The 15,870-nt window shown below is 47.4% G+C and overlaps 1 protein-coding gene across 1 annotated transcript; it reads right to left on the reverse strand.

Annotated features, from left to right (window-relative positions):
- Positions 1-237: 237 nt before the first annotated feature.
- EMP1 (epithelial membrane protein 1) lies at positions 238-15,015 on the reverse strand. The gene is made up of 5 exons (XM_048300350.1): positions 14,841-15,015; positions 3,596-3,713; positions 2,790-2,892; positions 2,545-2,685; positions 238-1,929 (listed from the first exon to the last, which is right to left on the reverse strand). The coding sequence occupies exons 2-5, from the start codon at positions 3,671-3,673 to the stop codon at positions 1,766-1,768; spliced, it is 486 nt and encodes a 161-aa protein (XP_048156307.1). The 5' UTR covers positions 3,674-3,713; positions 14,841-15,015; the 3' UTR covers positions 238-1,765.
- Between the last annotated feature and the right edge of the window lie 855 nt (positions 15,016-15,870).

The following is a 15,870-nucleotide window of genomic DNA, read 5'->3' on the forward strand; positions in this document are numbered from 1 at the left end:
CCACTGCTCACACTGTCTGCCTGAGCTTGCAGGCAGCCTTAAACAGGAGCTCTGAGAGTTGTTCTGCTTCCTCCTTCCCTCCACAACAGGAAATCTCATATACTGGCATGCAACAGAACATGGTAGTTCTGCATTGTCTTAAAGGGGTGGGCTGTGATTCAGTGAGAACAGCAAATACTTCTGCTAACAAATATCTGAAGCACTAATGAAAAAAAAAAAACCCAGAGAGTAAAACTCTTTATTATAAAGGGAATCAGATTTTATTTTTATACCCACAAAGTTAAAAATATGCATTTCAAAATATTTACAATGACTATATATGAAATAACATTTGTTAATGAAACACCAACATACAGTACTAGAATATATCCACCAAATTGATAAAGTCTACATAAGAAGAAAATGTAACAGAAAGAGAGAGAGAGGTAAATAGCATCCATGCACAATCTGCACTAACATGTTTTTTATACTCTCTACCTTTTAGCTGTAAATGGAGTCACAGGAAATTTTGACCTCTCTTGCAAATGCCTCTTGTGACTGAGATTCTTCAAACTAACAGAAATTTGTGGGTTGCAGCAGTATCAATGCCTAACTTTCCTATGCCAGCCTTTCACATGGGGATCTTGTATTACAGAGTGGACTCAGAATCTCTCAGCAACCCTGGGAGGTAGCTAGTTTTGTGGAAAAATTTGGCAGATGGAAAAGCACCAGGTTAAGTGGCTGGCCTAAGGTTGTGCAGTAAAGAGCAAAACTCACAAGCCCTGCTTCATCTCTCCTAATCTCTCATTAGGGAATAAATTTCCTCTGCTAACCATTATCTGCTTTTGAGATGAGCTTTGTCATGAGGTGGGGCACTCAATTAATATCATATACCAGGTGACGATGCGGGAAAAAAGCCCTGCCTACAGATAAAGACTTGTCTCAGTGAGGATCTGCAATGGAGCAGTGCTGTTAACGTGTTCTGGAGTTGAACAGAAGATTATTTTAGTGTAGACACACATCCAGATGATTCCCTCTCTGCATGTGTACCACTGAGCAACTGCATCCTCTACAATTAGGAACCCCTGTATATCTTTACCCCTACACTTTCTCTCTCTCTCTCTCTCTCCAACATCCATGCCTGTATGTTTGCCATTCCTACTTGTATCTTATTCAGTCATGGGAATATCAAATAGAAAATGGAACAACAAAAAAATGTGCTGCCTTATTTTTGTAGATATTTTAACACAAAATTAATCTGATTTCTATTGTTTTTTCTCTCAATTTAATGTCTTTAATGTTAACTTATGTGCATATATATATTTATATATATAAAAAAATGTAACAAAAGGCCCATACCATTTGTTTCAATGGACAAATAAAGGGGTCATAATCCTCAATGCTCAACCCACAAGGCACACTCAAATGTAAGTGAGAAGGGCTGTAGGAAGGGAAAAAGATATAGCCCTTAGTTTTGTGGTGCCCTTTAATCATCACTGCTGAGCTTGAAGCATTGTGAAGGTATGGCACAACTTTGCAGAAAAGGAGAAGAGCTGTCTGGGTCACTTGCAGATTTCTAGCCCCAGAAGTGCTAGATCAGTAGGAGTTGTTTCTCCCTCTCTTTGGTGAAGGAGTTTCTGAAGATTCTAGCTTTGGTAGTGATTTTTCTGTGGTGGCAGTGGTGATGATGGTGGCTGTTTCTGTCTATTGGCCCAACAATTCTCTCAGCAGAGTAATTCTTCCCCACTCCCAGTAACCAACCCTCTCCCCTGGACACCCATCAGCCTTATTTTTTTCTAAGAACAAGGTAGAGAACGCCGATGATGAAACTGAAGCAAAAGCAGATCCAGGCCAATATGAAGCAGTAGCCATGGTGAGCATTTGTGAAGTACACCATCGTGCCTGTGAACCGAGCTGTGTAAATGGAGACTGCAATCAGAATGCACATCCCTGTAGGAAGCAAGAGGGAAAAGAGAGTTGGAAAACGCACAGAAACCAGCATTGCCGCAAGACTTCTGAAGTACTGTTGTCCCCTGAGATTGCAATGCATGTCTTGTGCCATATGAGAGAGGAACTGCTGCCCATTAGGCTTATTTGTGGAGGATTTCTTTTGCAGCTGTGATGACATAAGACACTTGGGGCTTGTTTAGTGGGTGCCAAGAGGAATAAACCTTTGTTAGGAGGAAATCAGTAATAAGATCTGATGACAGTTTGGTGCTACGTGTTGAATCCCATGTGCAGTAGCTGTCTAACTGTTTATTCCCCTGCTCCGCCAAAACACTTGAATCCTTTTTGTTGTCTTTCAAAGGTATTTTGCAAAACTCACTGGGATTTCCTAATGAAAATCTGGAAATACTTTCATTATATACAGCAAAAAATATCCCAACCCAACACTTTCCAATTCCCCAGTCCTTTGTTTTGTAACAAAAATTGGGCCACTGGAAACATTTAGCTGGCTGACAACCTCCCCTGGTGACCGTGTGTGGCAAATGTGTGGTTGCTTGCGTTCGCAGAGGCAGTGGGATGCACTCGGAGCCGTGGCAGGGCGTGCACGTGCATACTCACAGCAAACCAGCATGACGGCTCCGGTCATGTAGAAACGTTTGCCTTTTTCCAGGGTGAACAGCTGGATAATGAACAGGATGAGCGCCACAACGGAGAAAATGATCGAGAGGATCATAAAGCCTTGCACAGCTTTGAGGGAAGCTGTCAAAACACAGAGAATAGATTGGAGAAGGTCAGGACTCAGTCTTGGCAGTGCTCATCAATGTCCTGTGATTCACCATTACGAAAACGCGGATGTAACTTACCCTCATTTTGACTGCTAACTGGCAGCTGAGTGCAGGTCTTGTTGCACAGCAGCCAGAGTCCTGTTGAGATCGTTCCAGAGCTGTAAGAACCCACCATCCAAACCTGAAATAGGGTAGAACGGTTGTCAAGGGGCAGGAAAGCTTCTTCGCTCTTCTGTCAGACTAAACCATAAAGTGAGCACGAGTAGCCCAACTGCCCGAAAATGTCAGCACGAGTTGGCCGCGATGAGCAGCTGGACTGGTGGGATATGCACTGGCTTCCAGTGCCAGGAGTCATTTGGTCCGGGGAAATCACCGTGAAGTCTGTCCCAATCGTCGTGGAGAAATCTCCCAGGTCATCCTGACCCTCTTCCTGTACAAGGTGGCGGGGGGGCACGGCTGGCCAGGTGGGTGCGAGGGGAGCCCAAAATCCGCTCCCACGGCGGGCGGGGGGCGCGGGGACCCCGGCAGCGCCACCAGGGGTCCCCCTCGGCTCAGATTTCCCCGGCGGCCCCGCCGCGCCCCTTGGGCTGGCGCTGCTGAGCTCCCCGGCCCCGACTTGCACTCTCCCTGGTGAAGGGTGCTGAGGTGCTGCTGGCTCGGGGCTCCAGGGAGGTGACAGACAGAGGCTGCCTCCTGTACCACCCCGGCTGCCTTCCCGCTCCCTGAGCACACCCACCACAGTTTCATTTCTCTCCATGCCCGCGAGTGGATGTTCCTCACCCTCACCTGAGCACCCACCCCCTGGTCCACCTGCCAGCCTTATCTAAGGCTGGCTGCTGCTGTGGAAGGTGAAAGCCATGTCTTGTCCAGGGCAGTCTACTTACATTGGCAATGGTGGAGACAAAGAGCATGATGACAGTGGCGATGTGAACCACAAAGATACCAGCCAGTAGCACCAACATCTTGGGTCTCTTCTAGGTGGTGTCACTGATACAGAGAGCTCTGAGGGAGAACAAGAACAGAGGGAGGGCGGGAAGGGAAGGGCTGAGTCAAAGAACAGCATTACCATAAGTTTTGTTTACATGCAAAAACCCAAGTTGATCTTAAGTCCACTCTGGAAATGGGGAATCACCAAAATAAAGCCAATAAAAACTTTGTCAGCATCTGCTCAAGAGGTTAAATTGAGTCTGAAGATTAAGGAACCAATTTGGGAGGAGATGTAGAGCATGGGTAGATAACTTGGAGGAATTTTAAAAATAGCCTGAATATATAGACAGGTTGCTTAAATTGATGTGCGTTAATGTAAAGTAAAAATGCCATACTCCAGGCCTACATTCAAGGAATAGGAGTTTTTGCCCATGGGATTCACAGAGGTCAGGAAAGATTTTTCTCTTCCTGTTCTCTGGTGTCTCAGCCTCTTCCAACTGGTCTGGGTCACTGACAGGTGGTATGGAATGGGGGACTGCATGTTCCTTGGTGCATCAGCTGTTGAATAGTGGTGGAGAGTGAGCCAGAGGGGTGGCCACTACTCAGTAGACCACTCCTTTAAGTGAAGAGGAGAGTAACCAGAACAGAAATACCAGGAGGTTTTCTGGAGCTGAGGAAGATGCCCAGGTTTGCAATGAAAACTGCCTATTTCCCTTTTAAAACTTGAAGCACACAGGTCACTTTATTACTGCAATAGGATTCTCTTGTAATGCAAATTCCTCTTTGGTTTGTTTTGGGTATCTTTGCCTCTGTACCCTGCAAACTTTTACTTTTTGTAAGATTTCCTGTCACTGATGAACATGTGATTGGAAAGGGAGGGGAATGTGCTTTAGAAAGCTCACATGACACTGTTTGTCAAGACTGATGGCTTCTCACGTGAAAACATGAAATACAATGAACAAATCTAAGCTGTGAGAATGAATGCAGACAATGCTCACAAATCAAGTGAGTATATTTCAGGCAGAAGCATTTACTGAGTCCACTCTGTGGCCTGTAAACTTCCTAGAAAGTTTGAGAGGGCTCTGTTGCTCTTTCCCTGGGTAGTGCTGGTACTGAAGAGCAGTGTCAAGCATGTGATTAATGTTAGCTGTCAAGTTATTTTGGTCCAGGTGACTCAGGTAAGGTCTGATGCTGTCACCATTTGTACAGGGTGTGGTAACATTGTCCTGAAACAACACAATTATACTTTATGATGTCTTTCACACAAACTGTGACAAAAGGCTTTGTAAAGTCCCATTCATGCGTCTTTTTTTACTTGATGACTCCACCTTCTCCACTACTGTCTTTCCTCTCACTGCAGCCATGAGTGGGAGTATATTCCTGTAAAATGCTGCAGCTGTTCCTGGCACTGCTTTGTATACAGTTTCCCAAACCACAATGGGTAGGCAGGCTTCTCCATCAGTGGCACTTTGACCAGTTCAGCATTAGCTAGTGACCAGGAGGAATTCCTTGAGTTCAGGACCTCAAGGAACCAGCTCTGTTGGGTCACTGCTCCCACCCAAACAAGGCTACTCCTCAGTAAGACAGATTAGGTTTGGTGACTAGTCCTATCTCCTCAGCAAAACTTATCTGCTGTGAGGTTTCCTTCACCTGGAGAACTCTCTGGAGATGTTAAGCCCTGGCTTGCTGAATGTGGGCCAGGCTTGCTTGTCTGCTTTGGGGTGTCCTAGCAAACTCCTCATGCTCTAGAGCTTGATTTGGCTGGATGGTCTGGTCACTGTGACCTCTCTTGTCAAAGTACCTCCCTTAGTGATGATCTTGGAGAAAGAACAGCCTTCTTAGGACTTTACCTCTGACTGTAGTGACAGTCATTTATGAGTTCAGCACTGCTAAAATCCAGGTTCTCAACAGTATGTTCAGGCTACCACATGAACATACCTGACCTAAGAGTTAAACCCCTTCTTTCCATTGACTGTAAAAGGAACGAGGATTTCAAAATGCTGGATGGCAACTGATACCGATATTAACACTGCGCCTCAAACTGTTGCCATGACTAAGTGACATATCTGCAGCAAACTCTTGACTCAAAATCTTCCTGTCCCTTTGACTACTTCTCGTTCTTTTTCCTGATTACCTTGGTTCTTACACAAACTGTAACAAGTGCTCTTGACACTACAGGGTACTGGCATGCATAAACCAAACTCTGACAAATTTGCCTGCTCTGAAATTTGCCTTTACTGAACAGTGGCTAAACTTTCTTCTTTCTTAGATGGATGTATTTTTCCATGGCCTCTTTAAAATCTCATTCAGCGCTTTTCTTTTCCTTATTATTTTTGAGGACCTTCAAACAAAGTTTTCTACTTGAAAGAGTAAAAACCTACTTTCATGACATCCTAAAGGACTGGAACAGTCCTTTTAAATGCATTTTTTGTTTGCATTCAGAAATGAAAATGAGGGATAAATGTTACTTTACAATGTAAAAAAAAACCCCCAAAACCATGACCCCACACCCAAGACTTTGACCAATACTCTAAGAAAAAACAGAAATCCTTTATTCCCTTTGCTTTTTCTGCCTGTTCTAGCACTGCAGGAGAGCAGTGTTAGTTCAGGTGCTCTCAGTGCACCTACTTCCTGAGAACGTCAGCACCTCTCCCTGAACACACACGCTATCAAATGCAAACTCCCCCAGGGGATATGTGCTCACAGCTTAGTTTTGATTCTTTGTGAGTTAAAGCACAAGCCTCCCTCTGTATTCATTTGCTTTCCCCTTTCTTCGTCTCTCTCTGCCTGTTAAATAAAACACGAGAGAACAATCCCAGAGGAGCCGTGGATGAACGAATGGCACTGAAATAGATTCACTTCTGTCTCTGATGCTATGGCGTGGACTTTTCCTCCCATTAGATAGAGAAACTGGCAGAGCACTGGGGACTGACAGGATACCATTTCCATTTGTTAAGTGTGAGACATCGTTCTCCACTACAGGGTGGGGTTGCATTGCTGGAGCAATAGGACAGAATTGCATGGAAATGCCTTTTCTTCCATTCCCGTACCTAAACTGCAGCTGCATTTGGAGTTCCTCAGGCTCTTCTTGGGCTATGAGTCAGTCTTAGCCTTCCTAGAGCTGCCAGTTTTTTCCACTGACTCACCCCAAAGCTCTCAAACCCCACAATAATTTAACCCTGAAAGATAAAGTGCTCAGGACACTGTCAGTTTCAGGACTGCTTCTCAAGAACCAGTCAAGCGAACAATTTGTGAGTCTTCCCCAAGCATCTTTCAGAGGAGAGACCCCAACTAAACCAAGAAAAAAAGGAATGAGACATAACAGTAGAAGGACTACTGAGGTAGGGCAGGCTGGTGGGGAAGTGAAGGTCATGCACCTGCTGAACAGCCTGCATGAGTCAAGAGAAGATCTTGTGCTGATAACAGTGGACTGACTTTCCTTTTCATGGGGTGATGGATGAAGAGAAATAACAAGCCACACCAACAGTAAGCACGAATAAGAATCACCACAGAAGCCTTCAGTACAAAAGAACCTGCAGATAAGCATGACAGACTCTTAGCTGTGTAGAGACTATTTCTCTGACCGTGCAAGAGTACACATACTGGGGAACAACACACAGCCCTGCTGCACCCCAGTTCAAGTTCAAGCAGGCTGGCAATATCTATTAAAAACTAAGACAAAGTCTTCTCAAGCAGGCAGATTGTTGCCACCCGTATCACCCCTCTGTCTACTTAAGGGTTTGGATCCTTCTGTCTGGAGGGCAATATGGAGAAGTGAGTCCTTGCCCCTGGTTTGCTTCTTAGCAAAGGATCAGGATGGAATGTGAAGTGCCACTTGGAGATATGATAAAGGCCAATGGTATAGTTTCTCAAACATGGGGAGTGAGTTACTCAAGAGGGTAAGCCAGATTAGGTAGAGGTGCTTTGCTTCTGACAGTAAGTGCATTGCAGTGAAAGGACTAGAGGGTGAGTGTACAGGACGTTTCTGCAGGAATTACGGGGTTGTTTCGGGTGAAAAATCAGGGCACTCGCAACTAAATTTGAAATATTTCAGACCTCAAGCATTCCTTAATGGATGTAGCTCATCTGACTTCCATTTCCATCTTCCTCTCTGACCTGAGGTCCCTGCTTGGGACTGCCTCTCCCAGGCTCAGTTGGTGAGGTGTACTGTGAGAGATGCCAGCTGAGGTGAGAACCCAGCCAATAGCCTGTAGCTCCCTAGAGTGTCCAGGGAGCAGAGGACATCTAAATTGCACTGCCTGTGCACGCTGGTGACCTCTGACTCCTTTAAAACGGAGTTTGTCAGCTGAAGGCCCTTTACTTTGATACATTAGGTTTCTCAACAATGGAAAGATGGCCTTTTGGGGAAAAAACAAATGCTTTTGGTTAGAATGTCAACAAAAATCTCCATAGATTGAAAGCAACTAACATGAAAGAAATTCTGCCTTTTCCAGCTGCCACTACAGAATATAAGGAAGGCAGTAGCAAGTCAGATCAGTGGTCTGTCTCTCCCAGTAGGCTGTCTCTGATGGGGACAATAGGAGGTCCAATATTTAGAGAAAGCACATGAACTTGGCCACTGTCTGAGGGGGCACAGAGTCACACCAGGAATACTGGTGGTTCAAATCAGGGCCAAGGCCTCTTGGAAAGGAAGGAGAAAATTGGAGAGTAATGGACAGGAAGTAAAAACTGTTTGGTATTGTTTGAGACAGCCACAAACTTCCACCTCTGTTACCAGTGCATTCCTCACTGCAAAGCCAACCCACAAACAGCAATGCTGCCATGCTGCTACCAGTAAGGGAAACCTCAGTGTGGGATGAAACCTTCTGCAGAATTTGTACATCTGCCTTTTGACTGAGCTGAGGCCATCACTGCATCTTAGACCTGCTACAACTGCACACCTTGCGTGCACTATGAGCATCAGTCCTCATTGTGCCCAGAGTCATCTGGCATGATGCAAAGATGGGAAGGTCTCTCTGATATTTTGGTGACATAATGACATTGGACATGTCAGACTGTTACTAGAAAGCTCATGACAACTTTAAACAACAACAGGGAAGAATCTTTTTGCTTTCACCCTTTGCTCTGTCTCTTGCTTCAGATCCAGATGAATCCCGAGTCTTTGCTGACTCCAGACTTTTACGTACTACTGTATGTCAGCACTGCTGTTGACAACCTGGTTTTGACAGACCAGCCTGACTCAATTTACAAGTCAGATGCTTTTTATAGACACGTGGATGAGTAGGCTGGTGCCTCTGGAAAGAGATTTCACATGTGTGGGAGAAGGGTTGGGCAGGAGGTGTGTGTGGGCACATGGAGACCTTTGGAGCCTCTGGTTTACGGCAGTGAGATTTCACGTACATGTGGGTAGTGGCTGTGATGACCACATGGGGTACAGCAAGGTTGTAAAACCAGCAGATTAATGCCAACCAAAAGGAAAATGTAGACCAGCCTGAGGGGCTACAGCTGAAAATAAGCTTAAGTAAATGGAAGATTTTGTCTAGTTCTTGTGAAGCATTTCCTGGTGGAGTGGTCTCCAAGAGATCAGTGGAATTTGCCTTCCCAAGGGAGTGGTGAAGCACCACCATGTGAAAAATTTCTTATGGGATCTGACAAATTCCTCAAGAATTCACCCTTGGTGATGAACCTCCACTCACTGAGAGATGCAGAGGGGAGTCACAAAAGATGAGACATAAGGGTTTTCCAGCTCTCATGCTCATGATTCATATGAGAGTGGGGAAATATCAGAGCTCCTAGGGCAGACAGTGAGAAATTGGCATTTTCTCCAGAAGAAACCACCCTCAAGCGCTCAGCCATGTGACAACATCAACTGAAACTCCAATGCTCGCTTGGTAGTCAGAAGGGGAAGAGACAGCTGCCCGGGGCCTGGCACGCAGCCAGCATCCGCTGCTGGAGGAAAAACACTGTCACTCCTCACACTAGGCATGCCAAGGAAGGGCTGGGACTGACGGGCAGCTAGTAAGAGGGAGGGGTGGGGAAGGGACCCCAGAGCTAATGGAAGCACAGAAGTGTTCCTCTGCACCTCCAGAGGTGCGATGCAGAGCGCCCTCACCCCTTAGAGCGCTGGGTGGTCCCTGGGTGGGTAATTAGACACCGGAGTTGCTGGCAGGACTTCCAACAAGATTCTGAGATACACGAGGAACATTTGTGGGAGGACTGACAGTCTGGGCGTTGACGTGTTGTGTGTAGGGGTGTGCATCTGCAGCTCTGTGTGGCTCCCTCTATGAATGGGAGTGTGCATCTGTGGGTTCCCTGTGAACTCTGTGTGTGTGTGTCTGTGTGTGTGCATGGCTTCTTTATGGGTACACGGATCTATCTGTGTGACACTGGCAGTGCCCACGTGGGAGAAACCATCTGACAGCTCTGACAGGAAAGCTCAGGTTACAGTGCGGTATGAGCAAAGGCAAACAGCTCACTGCTGGCAGGACTACCTGCTTTTCCTCTTTGCAACAGCCTTTAGATAGAGGTTGAAGGTCTGTGAAGCCCACATCAGCTGTGCTTTTGGTTGCATTCTTGGATTAAAACTGCAATCCTGTGATTTACATAGACAGTTTTGTCTAGCTGTTCCTTATTTTTTCCCCAAGGGAGTGTAACTCTGAAAAAGAAGTTGTATCTTATAGTGTGTCTGTCTCTCAAAACTGCAAAACCTCTGAACATGACAGTACAGCCTATGAGACACTGAGGGCAGTGTTACTCAGGCATCTAAAGAGTCTGAGCTTTTGGGTCAGTTTGCTTTTGGGGTGCCTTTGCTCCAGCAAGCCAGCTTGGAAAAGACTGCGCGGGATTAAAATGCAAAATTGTGTGAAAGCTCCTTCTTTCAACCTAAGTGCACAACTGATGAACTGGGGGGAACGTGTGTATAAAGCAGACACAGGAGGATGCTGTGCAGCCTGGAGCTGGTCAGTGCTCTGTGCAGGGTGGGATAAAGGTGGTCGTGATGTAAAATACCTCAGCTGGCTTTCAGAGGGCTCCTTACACCTGTGACCAGTACGGGCTGGCAGAACAGTATAAGCTAGTTCATGTTACATGTGGCTTTTGAGACATCAGGAACTGCCCTGCTGAGGGCACACCATGCTGGCCGAGTTGCGGCCACTGGAGGCCAGCTAGCCGGCAGGTTGGCTCGGCCGCCTAAACTGTCACAGCCAGTGGATGTGCCCAGCTTTCCTTCAGCAGTGGTCCACATTCCTGGAGCTGGTCTTCAGCAATCCTCTGACCAGCCTGCTCCCAGCTCTGAGCATTTTGTAGCTCTCCCCTCTTGCTCCCATGACTCTCACTATCCTTCCCAGAGGCTTGCTGGAGCCAATACAGGGAAGATATCTCTCTGGAATGAGAAGAATGTGGACAATGGACCCAGTCATGGTGGTTGCTTTCACAACTCCCCTCATTGAGCAGACCCTGCCCTTCGAGGGCAAAAGGACAACAAAGGTCCTCACCCTGGATTTCCTCAAATACAAACACATTGCCAGGTGGCCCCACATCACAAGAGCTAAGCCTTCAGCATGAGTCACTGTTCACCTGTGTCAGCCACTCCAGGGCTCAGAGTTCAGTGCACTTCTCTACAGGACTGGGGATGACCTAGCCCAGATCTGTCCCTGGGCTCTCGTCATGGGTGTCTCCCCATGCCTCTGCTACAGACTGGTTTTCACAGGGTAAAGGGGATAGATCTTAATTATGATCTTGGCAAACTTGTCACTCCCTCGGGCAATGTGCATTCTGGAGCTGAGTTGTCCTAGCGTGTCCCTCCCTCCTATGACAAGGCATGGGCTATATTTGGTCTTACCAAGAGAGCAGCTTCCATATACTCCCTGAAAACAGTTCAGAAGGAGCAGGGTGCGTGAAGCTGCAAACTTGGCCAGAGTTTCCTTTGTTCATTGTCAAGCTGTTCTAGCTAAGAAGGTACTTTCCAAAGCTCTCCCAGCAGGGTTTGAAGAAATCACACTCCAGATGGCAGCCCCGAGATGTGCTGCTTTGCTGCTCTCCCCACAGTGCAATGGCAGGGAGCATCTTAAGAGGCACTCCAGATTCCCCTCTGGGCAGTTTATATGGGGAACTGCTGCTAGACCCTGTGTCATGCTGTGGGATGATGGGGTGTGGACTGGCCCTGACAGAGGATTAGTACAGGCATAATTGAGATGTGCTTCAGTGTGTTTGTTCACTGCCACTGTTACAGCACTGTGGCTATGAGTTAGTTATCAATCCTGGCAGGGCCATGGAGAAGAGCCTCCTTTTCTGTGAATGCTGCTTTGCCTCAGCAGAAAAGACCAATGAAGTATTAAGCATCCATCTTCAGATGTGAAGATTGGAAATCCCCTTCCTTGCCCTCCCTTTTAGAGGAGTAAAAGAGCAGCTCCAGGCCTCTTAATTCTCCCTGTCTTGAAGGAAGGGTAAATAAATCTCATATTTTAGTTTTATCTCATTACTTTTTTTGTAGGAAAGCAGAAGGAAGGAAAGAAATTAGGAGTGCCATGCTCTGCAGCCTGCCTTATGTTGTGCTGGGTGACAGTGCTGTCACTTCCCTATTGAAAGGTACCAGGCACAGGAACCTGTTTACATCAAAGGGGTCTAGTAGGGCTATTTCTTGCCTTATGGGGCATTTGAGCAAATTTTGCACTGAGGGCAAATTTCAGCCCAGCATCAGGTGCCTCATCCTTTGCCATCCATGCAGCACTTAGCAAAGGCAGCACTAAGTGACCTGGGGGATGAGCAAGGGGAAACATGCCATGGGAGGGGTGTCCCAGCAGCCACCTGGGGATTATGAGGCCCGTGAACCCCATGGGAGCGGGCAAGGCTATGGCAGCAGGCTCCCTCCTGCTTTTGCTTGCTCTGAGGAAACAGAAGCAGGCACAGGCTGAGTGCCATGAGCGAGCCTTGCGGCTGGGAGAGTGACAGATAGAGAGACGGATTAGTGCTTGCAGCAAATCTCCCCAGTCTCATTATAAACAAGGCCCTGAGGTGGGTCTTTTACCAAAAAACATGCTGGATATTATCAGCAAATCTCCCAGAACTGTTTCAAAATACAATCTCTGCTCCACCCCAGACCACCAAACAGCAATTCCTGCATGCACTTGCATCGCTCCCACACTGCAAAATTGAAAGACCACCAGCTTGGCCAGAAGGGCCAGTTTACCAAGCCCAGGGCTCTCTGTCCTCAGCAGGGTCTCACTGGGGGAGCACTAGCAGCTGAGGCACCCACTCCAAAACTTGGTGCTTCCCCGCAAGATCCCAAGTCACTTCTCCATTAATGTGTCCTTGGGTGTGGCTCGACTCCATAGCTGTCAGCTGTCTCCCTCGGGATGGCATGTGCCCACTGGAGATCCCTGCTCTCACACAGGGGTAGCCAGGATGAATGGCTCAGACCGCGTGTGACGTGTCTGGATGGTTAGTCATAGCTGGGGGAGCTTCCACAGAAGCCTGCTGACAGGAATTCCTTGGGTGGGTGTGCAGGGCCTCGCATGAAGGCTCTGCACTTCAGGGTGTGCTTCCAGGCACTGCAGTGTTAGTAAGGCACCTCCGTTTTGATCCTTTCCCGATGCTAATCCCCAAGGCAGCAAACAGAAATAAGCTGCCTTTAAGGGCTCACCTCTCCCAGTGCTCACAGTCCCCAGGTGCACTGGGTGGAGGCATTCAGCTGTCCTAAACCCCTGTTATCATAGGAACAGTAGCTAATGGGCTCCAAGTTTTAACACTCTTCATGCCCAGCTCCCTTGAGTGTTTGCTCAGAAAAGAATCCCACTACATCCAGAAATGTCAAGTGGGCAGTTCCCGGGCAAATCTGCTCTCAGAGGTGCCTTGAGGAATTCAAAGCTTCAGAGTAAAAGTTGTTCTGTGGCCACAGCATTTTTTTTTAATACCAAAATGATTTAATTCTTAATCGTATTAAATGACAACTTCCAAAAATGCTTTCTTCCCATTCTAGTTTCTGACTGCCCTGGAAACACTCGCTGCCTCAGTTTCCCCACCACTCCAACACATTTATTTCTCAGTCAGGAGGCACCACTGTGTGACTGAGCCACAAGCAACAGGGCCAGAGGGGACTTCAAAATTCACAAAATCCATCCTTTTCCACAAAGTTACAGTCAGCTCAGCTTCTACTTCATTCATACAGTAACTATCCACAGCTCCAGCCTGAGCCCCACCCATTCCTGCCCGTATTGGGCTAAATACTGTTCAGTCTCTTTCAAACCCTTGAAACTGTGCAGGGGCGGGCTGAGTTCCTGCAACAGGAACCCAAGTGTGGTGCCAACAAACTGGCTTTGCTGCACTCCCTTTCTCAGACCTCAAAAATAGTTCAGATTTGACCACAGGATGCAAACCATAGCAGACAGATGAAATAAGAGAACTGGTGAAGAAGAGGAGGAAAAGAAAGAGGGAACGGTTGCATGGAAAAAGACAGGTGAAGAGGGAAAATTGCCAGTCTCTGCAGTCCTACACTTCCCATCAGTGTCTCTACCTCCTCGACACACCCTAACAGCAGATTGTGGTGCTCCTAGCAATTCCACCTGCTCCCCCACTTCTCCTCGCAGTGCTCCCCACTCCAGTGGCTGTGCTGCCAAGGAAGGCGTAGCACGCATTTCTACCCTTCACATGGCTTTGCTCAAGAGCTGGGGCTTGGCTTCAGCCTCAGGAGCCAGAACTCCCAGAAAAAGGGAGATTGTCTCCATTGTACCCCAGAGTCTGCACCCTTGGGGCCTCTCAGTCTTCACTTGGAATGATTGCTATTGTTTTAAATTACAGCTTGGCAAACTAATTATGGAGGGGAGAGAGACAAGCAGAAATATCTGAGCGCCAGAAAAACCGAGCCAGCAGCCCTAATTCCAAGCAGGCATTTTTCCACACTTGTCAACAATGCTACTCCAAAAGCCCACAGCAGCTCCTGAGTGTGAGCTGGCCCAGGTTGGGCACCCTGTGCCTGTGCCCTGACTGCACGTGTCCTGGAGGTGAAAATAACATTGCTGCTGCCAGCGCTCCAAGACTGCAACCAGGGTGCCTTGCAGCGCCCCTTTGCCCTGGAACGCAGCTGGATTTCAAAGCAAAAGATGAAAATTAAGGTGCGTGCCATAGCCAGCTCGAGTGCCAAGATGAAGAGAAGGAGCAGAGGAGAAAGGCAGACTGGTGCTGCTAGCAGAGGAAGCAGCCACTGAGGGAGAAAACTTTGTGAGGATTTTCAAGAACAGCTCTTACCGTGTGGGCTGGGACCAGTGCTGGCACCTGTGGAAGAAGGAGCGTGCTGGGCTGCAGTGCCGATGTCCTGGAGTGCAGGGCTGGAGTGAAGGGGAGTGACCTGGTGGTGGTTTAAGTTTCCTCCGGTGGTGTGGGAGGGTGGTGTCTTTCCACTCTGTTTTAAAGGAGTTACTATGAATCAGACTGCCTTTAAAGAGAAGAAAAAAAAAATGAAATTAATGAGCTACGCCCTGTTTTGTTGGCAGGGTGTCAAGAGTCTCTGGGACGAAACCAGCGATTCAAAGAAATCTGCAGGGCTGTGTCTGACTCAGGGTGCAGCACAGAGACCGCAGCCTGGAAAAACGACTGACACTGCTCCAGCTGAGTAAGAGAGGCCCACAACAGCATCTGTTTATAAAACTGAACTTTGGTTGTCATAAAAAAAAAAAATTGTGTAGTTACAAATGTGGCAACAGGACTTCGACAATACAATCACTCAAACAAACAGTGGGTTGGCAGGGGGGATCCCGAGGCTGGGTGAGTCACCGCATCCCCTCCCTGTGCTGCATGGAGAGAAATTGCTGAGGCTGACAGCACGGGGGAATTCAAATCGGACCTGTGAGGTTGGCATGGACAAGACTTTTGGGAATATATCAAGGAACAGAGATGCTCAAAATGCAGCTCTGGCCTGGTGGTGACTCCGGAGCAATTTTGCCAGATGGTGGTGGTTTGCTTCCATAGAGAGAGAGCAGGCAGGGAAGAAGAAATAAGGAGCTTGTTATTCACAGTTTTCTGAGGTCAGCATTTCTTGCCATCTTAAAGACTTCTAAAAATAGATCCTTTACATTTGCTGAGAATTGGCTGGTGGAGTTGTCTCCTAGATGCTACAGGCAAGATTGAATAGGGATGTGCTTGAAATGTGAGTGAAAGGGGAAGAAGTTTTTCAGAAAGCACCCATGTTAAAATGTGATCCATATTGCAATAGAGTTGGTGGTCTGCTACTGCAAGGAATCAACCCTGCCTTTGCAGAGGCCCAGCAAGAGATAAGCAG

Source organism: Corvus hawaiiensis, chromosome 4, assembly GCF_020740725.1.
Source record: "Corvus hawaiiensis isolate bCorHaw1 chromosome 4, bCorHaw1.pri.cur, whole genome shotgun sequence".
Classification (NCBI taxonomy): domain Eukaryota; kingdom Metazoa; phylum Chordata; class Aves; order Passeriformes; family Corvidae; genus Corvus; species Corvus hawaiiensis.

Coding starts and splice junctions, on each gene's coding strand:
- EMP1 (XM_048300350.1), bottom strand. CDS start 3,673: ATGTTGGTGCTACTGGCTGGTATCTTTGTGGTTCACATCGCCACTGTC. Junction 2,893..3,595: donor TTGTCTCCACCATTGCCAAT/GTAAGTAGACTG, acceptor ACCCTATTTCAG/GTTTGGATGGTGGGTTCTTA. Junction 2,686..2,789: donor AGTTAGCAGTCAAAATGAGG/GTAAGTTACATC, acceptor GTGTTTTGACAG/CTTCCCTCAAAGCTGTGCAA.